The following is a 5,788-nucleotide window of genomic DNA, read 5'->3' as shown; positions in this document are numbered from 1 at the left end:
TTTGCATCGTGCCCCCCTTTGCATCGTGCCCCCCAGCTCCGTGCATGGTTCTCCTTCGCTCCGTGCCCTGCGCCTGGAGCTCAGCCCCCACCAGCCCCCAGTTTGGGGGTGCAGCGGTGGGGAGAGCTCGGGGTGCTGGCCAGAGCTCCCACCAGAACGTGGGCACGGGTCTGCACGCAGGCAGCCTTCCAGCAGGACCTATTTTCCCCCAAAATCCAGCAGTTTTCATGCACATCTGTCTCTGTTTCCCTGCATGCGTGGATGGATGTGGATGGGAGGAAAGGAGATCTTTGGGAAAATCTGCTTTAAAATGCCCCCAATGGCAGAGCTGGGTTTTCCTGGCTCCCATTGGCCAAGTTGCATGGATTGATACTGTTCCTAGATGAATTATTTACTTCCTCAACAGCATTGTGAAGGGTGGGATGCAGCAGAGGAGCTGAGAGCAAACCATGCAGCTGATGCTTCTTGTGAGGGCTTACTTAACCCCCAGCCCTCTTGTGCCTGAAAATTATGGTATTCATTTGAATAATTAAAACCTAAAAGCAGAAGCTCTCTTTATGTTGCACTTTGTCATTCAATGATGGGCTTGAGTGCTGCAGAAAGCTGTTTTTTGCCTCTGCAAGTTCCCCATCCTGATGGCATGTCTGTGGTCTCCTCTGTGGATTGCAGTGGTGCTAGTTCAAAGGTGTTAGAGCAAATAAAAGTACTCTCGTTGTTAGTGGCATGATGGCTTCAAGGAAAGGAGTGTGGATAAGGGGCCAGGGCTCCCCTGCTGGCAAAGTCCTAAGCAGCCTGATGAGCTGAAGGAGTAATGGGTCCTTTCTAGCTGGGGTTGTTGAAAGGGAAGTGGAGGACATCACTCATGCAGTAAGGCAGATGCTCAAAGTTTGGCAGGGGTAATGCATGCTAACTTTTTTTTTTTCCCTTGATCTTCACTACTTTGGATGTGTTAAATGAAGTGAGCTCATCTTGTGTCCACTATGATCATGTGAAACTACCAAAACCTTGGGCTGAACATGTAGCAAAAGTTCCACAGGCTGACCTCAGGACAGCCCTGATTTCACCCATGATTTCAGACCAGGGATAAAGAGAGTAGGAGCTGCTCTGTGGCTACAGGCACATGGGCCATTCCCCCTTTTTTGGACACATTGACCTGCTGTAGGACACCAGAAAATAGCAGCCAAAGAGTCCAACGAGCTGAAGGTCCCAGCTCTGAAGAGGAGAGCAACAGCTCAGCAGTACTCTGAGCACACAGACCTGGAAGGATGGGGAGCCCTGGACAGGAATTGCTCATGGAGGGAGATCAGAAGAAGGAAATCAAGGATCTGTCCTGCCTGGCTCGTGGTGGGATTCCCAGCCTGGGGGATTTTTCCATCTCCTGGGCAGCGTGCTGGCTGCAGTGCCCCAGGGAGTTCTTCTGGCTCCAGGAGCTGAGCAGGTCTTTCCTTCAAGATGAGCTTAATTCTTCCCCTATTGAGCTTGATTGCAAAATGCTTTTTGACATAAGTGGAAGCAGAGTAGCTGCGGAAGTCCTTGCTGTAAGAAAACACTTCAGTGCAGTTTGAAGTGCTTTGCTACATCAGGCATTTCTCAGGTGTCTCTTGTGCAGCTACAGTCAGTGTCTTAAAAATAAACCATCCCTGCTCACTGGTCTAAGGCAGAGCAACTGGGATCTGACTGTTTGCCTGGCCCTGTGGCAAACTGTTAGGGTAGCTGCTCGTGTCATGGTGCCAGGAGGCATTTCTGGTGGCTGTCTTGCACCAAATTAGGTTGAACATGTATGAAGAAGGCTTTTCTTGCCTCCTCTGAGCCACTGATGCTTTTTGCTCTTCAGGCAAAAGGGAAGGGTGCAACAGTTGATCTGGAAGGTCTTTCCTTTTAAGTTGGGTGTTTGGTCTTTGTACATTACCAGGGATTTTTTTTTTTTTGAGAAATCCCAGATCATTAGACTGGTTTGCACTGGAAGAGATCTTTCAAGGTCATCCAGCCCAAACCCCCTGCAGTGAGCAGGGACACCTTCAGCTAGAGCAGGGCTCCACTCTGGCATGTCATGTTAAGTGCTCTATGCCCAGATATGCAATGGGTTCATGCATCATCTTCCTGAGAGCAGGCAAGGTGTGTGGCCAGCAGCTTGGCATGGGCAGCCAGTGGGATGGAGCAGAATGTGACTCCTTGAGTGAGCTCTGTGCCTGCTTTGTGGTGCTGCTGCCCTGAGCTTGGAGCTTTGAGCTCCCAGCAAAGCCCTAATTGCTCATGGTTGTCTGCTTTCTTCCCTCAGTACGAGTGTCGTGAGGCAAAATGTGGTGGTTACCTGCTAGATTCCCACTCAGGGGAGACCTCCTCACTCTACAGCTCCCTGAAAGGAGGTTGAAGTCCCTTTTGTCCATTCCCCTTCCTCAAATACAGAAGCAGTGGTGCTCAAACTGAAGTTGACTCCTTGGGGGCCAGGCTCCCTTCAGAACCTGTCTCAGGTGCTCCCCTGCATTGCAATGCCAGGACAGAGCTGCTTCCCCTGCCCACAGCCACCTCCAGCTCCCCAAGGACCCAGCCTCTGTGCAAAACAATTGCTTTGCTTGGCAGCTAACAAGTCATTACCAGTCTGAGGGAGCTCAAGGGATGTTCTTCTTCAGAGCTGTGCTGGACCCATCCCAGGCAGCCCCTGGGCTCTGCCCTCACCCCAGGGTTTTGCTCCCCGTGGCCTCTCTCTGCTCTTCTCTCCCTTTGCACCATACTGGTGCATCCCAGCTGCCAACCAGGATGTTGAGGGTTTCAAATTCTCTCCTGGAGGTGCTGTGTTTGCCTGGTGGACCTTGCCCATCCTGAGGAAGAGAGTCTCTATTCATCCTGACATGCATTTCAACCCTTGAGAGCAGCCCAGTGCTACTTTCAGTGATCTGATTGAGACAGGCCAGACAGCACGTGGAGCTAACAGCACCATGTAGCAGGGCTACTGGGCCACATCAGCAGGATCCATGTGGAATTGCCCCTCTGGATGCAGAGCTGGTTTGGTTCTGGGCAGTCTCATGTGTTATTCCCTAAAGGAACGTGCTGCTCCCTCTGCATCTAGGGCTGCAGAGGCAAAACCAAGCCTGCTCCAGAGCATCTCTGACCTAAATTAACTTTTTTCCCAGGAGAAAGCCATCAGCATCTGGGAATCCAAGAACTTCTTCATTGACCTGGACCCACTCCCCGGGGCCGTGGAAGCTGTGAAGCAAATGGCAAATTTGGCAGAGTGAGTAGGAGCCTGCCTGTGGTGTTTTGGGAATGGATGGGGGCACAACAGTGGTTTTGCAGAAGGACTTAATACAACATCAGCATTGAAAATGCCTCCTGGCCAGCCAGGCCTGGGAGGAGAGAGGGATTTGACTCCTGGAGCAGTTACCAAGACAATCAGCCATGTGCAGGCTCTTCCCTTCAGCTCTCTGCTCCCAGCAAGGGTGGCAAAAAGGGGAATGTGCTTGTGCCATGGGTGTGGGTACATATTGTACATATCCTGGGGGTGGGATCCTGCAAGATGGGGAATTCATGTCTGACATCACCCCAGTTTGATCTGCGTGTGGCTGCTTTGGGCTTCTTCCTGCTCAGGGGTGGCGTGGGGTCTCACAGGGGCAGCCAGATGGATCTCAAGGGGGAGCAGGGTCTGCTCAGTGTGTTTGGGCACCAAGTGACCTTGTTTTCCTCCCCGTGGCAGCACTGATGTGTTCATCTGCACAAGCCCAATCAAGAAGTATCGCTACTGCCCCTATGAGAAGGTGAGTGAGTGAATCCCAGCCCCTGTGAGAAGGTGAGGGAGTGAATCCCAGCCCCTGTGAGAAGGTGAGGGAGTGAGTGAATCCCAGCCCCTATGAGAAGGTGAGGGAGTGAATCAATCCCAGCCCCTGTGAGAAGGTGAGGGAGTGAATCCCAGCCCCTGTGAGAAGGTGAGGGAGTGAGTGAATCCCAGCCCCTGTGAGAAGGTGAGGGAGTGAGTGAATCCCAGCCCCTGTGAGAAGGTGAGGGAGGGAGTGAATCCCAGCTCCCCACCCCGTGTCATGCTGCCCAGCGAAGCCAGCTGACCCTCACACACCCCTGGCTGTAGAACAGCAGCAATACTTCCCTGCTCCACCAATTCTGCTCCTAAGCATCTTTGTGGAGCTGCATTGGCCATTTGCATGCTCTTAGTATCTCATCATGACATGAGAAGCTGCTTGGCTGAGAGGAAACTTGTGCTCCAGCAGCTTCGGAACCTGTCCCACTAATGAACATACTGAGATGTCCTCCCTGTGTGGGGGCCAGGGCTCGTGGTGAGCTCTGCTGAGCAGCCCCCACCTCACCCCTCAGCCCTCCCAGTGCTCACCACTCCCCTCTCCCCTTCCAGTACGCCTGGGTGGAGAAGCACTTTGGGCCAGAGTTTCTCGAGCAGATCGTCTTGACTCGAGATAAGACGGTGGTTTCTGCTGACCTGCTGATAGATGACAGACCTGATATAACAGGTAAGGGATGGGGAGGGGGGGCAGGAGTGACCACAGCAGCCCCGAGGGGCAGGTGGCATCTAGGAGTGATGGGCACTGGTCCCTCCTCCCTCAATTAGGTTCTCATTAGGGGGTTGTGTCTGCAGGCTCCTCGTGTAAGGCCAAGCTCTACCTCTCGCAGAGCTGTCCAGAGAGCTCACCTCTCTTCTTGGCTTGCAGGGGCCGAGCTGAACCCCAGCTGGGAGCACGTGCTCTTCACAGCCTGCCACAACAAGCACCTGGAGCTGAAGCCCCCCAGACGCAGGCTGCAGTCCTGGACTGATGACTGGAGAGCCATCCTGGACAGCAAACGCCTGCTGCCCGGCCAGGCTGCCTGAGCACCAGCCTCCTGGGGCTGCAGCCACCTGCTTCTGCCCCTGGGGAGTCACGGAGGGACAGACAGACAGATACTGTCCCTGCTGCAGAGAGGAAGAGGAGGGTGAGCTGAAGCCCCACGGCCACCCAGACCCGGAGAGCAGATCCCAGCCTGGCTGTGCCACAAAGGCCCTGCAGCAGGATTGGCCCCGTGGACCCGGCAGCCTGGCTGGGGGACATTTCCCACTGGTTCCTGAAGTCTCTGTGCTGCATCTGCACCCAACACGAGACCAGCCTGCTGTTTCTGACAGACAAGGTCACCCTCCATGTGTCACTGCCCTTGTCTGGTGCAGAGCATGGCACAGACTCCTCCTGTCTGCTGCAGGGCTGGGGATCATGTGGGTGGTTTGTTCTGTCCTCGAAGGGCTTCATGGCAAGGGGCTGCCTCAGGGGAAGCCTCCTCCTGGCTGGGGCCTGGGGAGAGGGACAGCTGGAAAGGCAGGAGGAGCAGGCAAAGGGATCCCCTCATCCCTGAGGAGCTGCCACAACTTCAGAGCTGATTTGGGATGAAGAGAGGCTTGCCTGGGGCATCTCTGGGTCAGCAAGCAGGTAGTGGTGGCAGTGCCAGCACCAGCCCTTCCTGGGAGCCAGGCAGTTCCTGCAGGAACTCATGGCTCACCCTGCCAGTGATGGCACAGCAGCTCCTTGCATTTCAAAGCCAGGAATGTCCACACGCACAAGCTGCATGGTCAGTTCACCCCATCTCCCTCCTGGTAGTAACCTCAGCCTGCCAGGAAAGCTCTGGGTGTGCAGCCACCAGGCACCCTGCTCCTGTGCAGAATGTCCTGGGTGCTGCATCCCTCCAGGGTCAGCTCGATGCCACCAGAGCACCCTGAAGCCTTTGGTGTGGAGCCACCCAGGAAGACACCACTGGGCAGAGAAGCAGAGCTACAGCATGGCTGAGAAGTGGGTACAGCAGAGGC

The 5,788-nt window shown here is 54.6% G+C and overlaps 1 protein-coding gene across 1 annotated transcript; it reads left to right on the top strand.

Annotated features, from left to right (window-relative positions):
* Positions 1 to 3,131: 3,131 nt before the first annotated feature.
* On the top strand, positions 3,132 to 4,828 carry NT5M (5',3'-nucleotidase, mitochondrial; the record flags this gene model as incomplete). The annotated part of the gene is made up of 4 exons (XM_008946612.1): positions 3,132 to 3,232; positions 3,692 to 3,752; positions 4,358 to 4,472; positions 4,671 to 4,828. Coding segments are annotated over 4 exons (435 nt in total), but the record flags the coding sequence as incomplete, so codon positions are not given.
* Positions 4,829 to 5,788: the final 960 nt, after the last annotated feature.

This window comes from Merops nubicus, unplaced genomic scaffold, assembly GCF_000691845.1.
Source record: "Merops nubicus isolate BGI_N331 unplaced genomic scaffold, ASM69184v1 scaffold34038, whole genome shotgun sequence".
In the NCBI taxonomy this organism is placed as follows: domain Eukaryota; kingdom Metazoa; phylum Chordata; class Aves; order Coraciiformes; family Meropidae; genus Merops; species Merops nubicus.
Note: the sequence above shows the minus strand (reverse complement) of the source record. Positions and strands in the feature narration are given on the sequence as shown.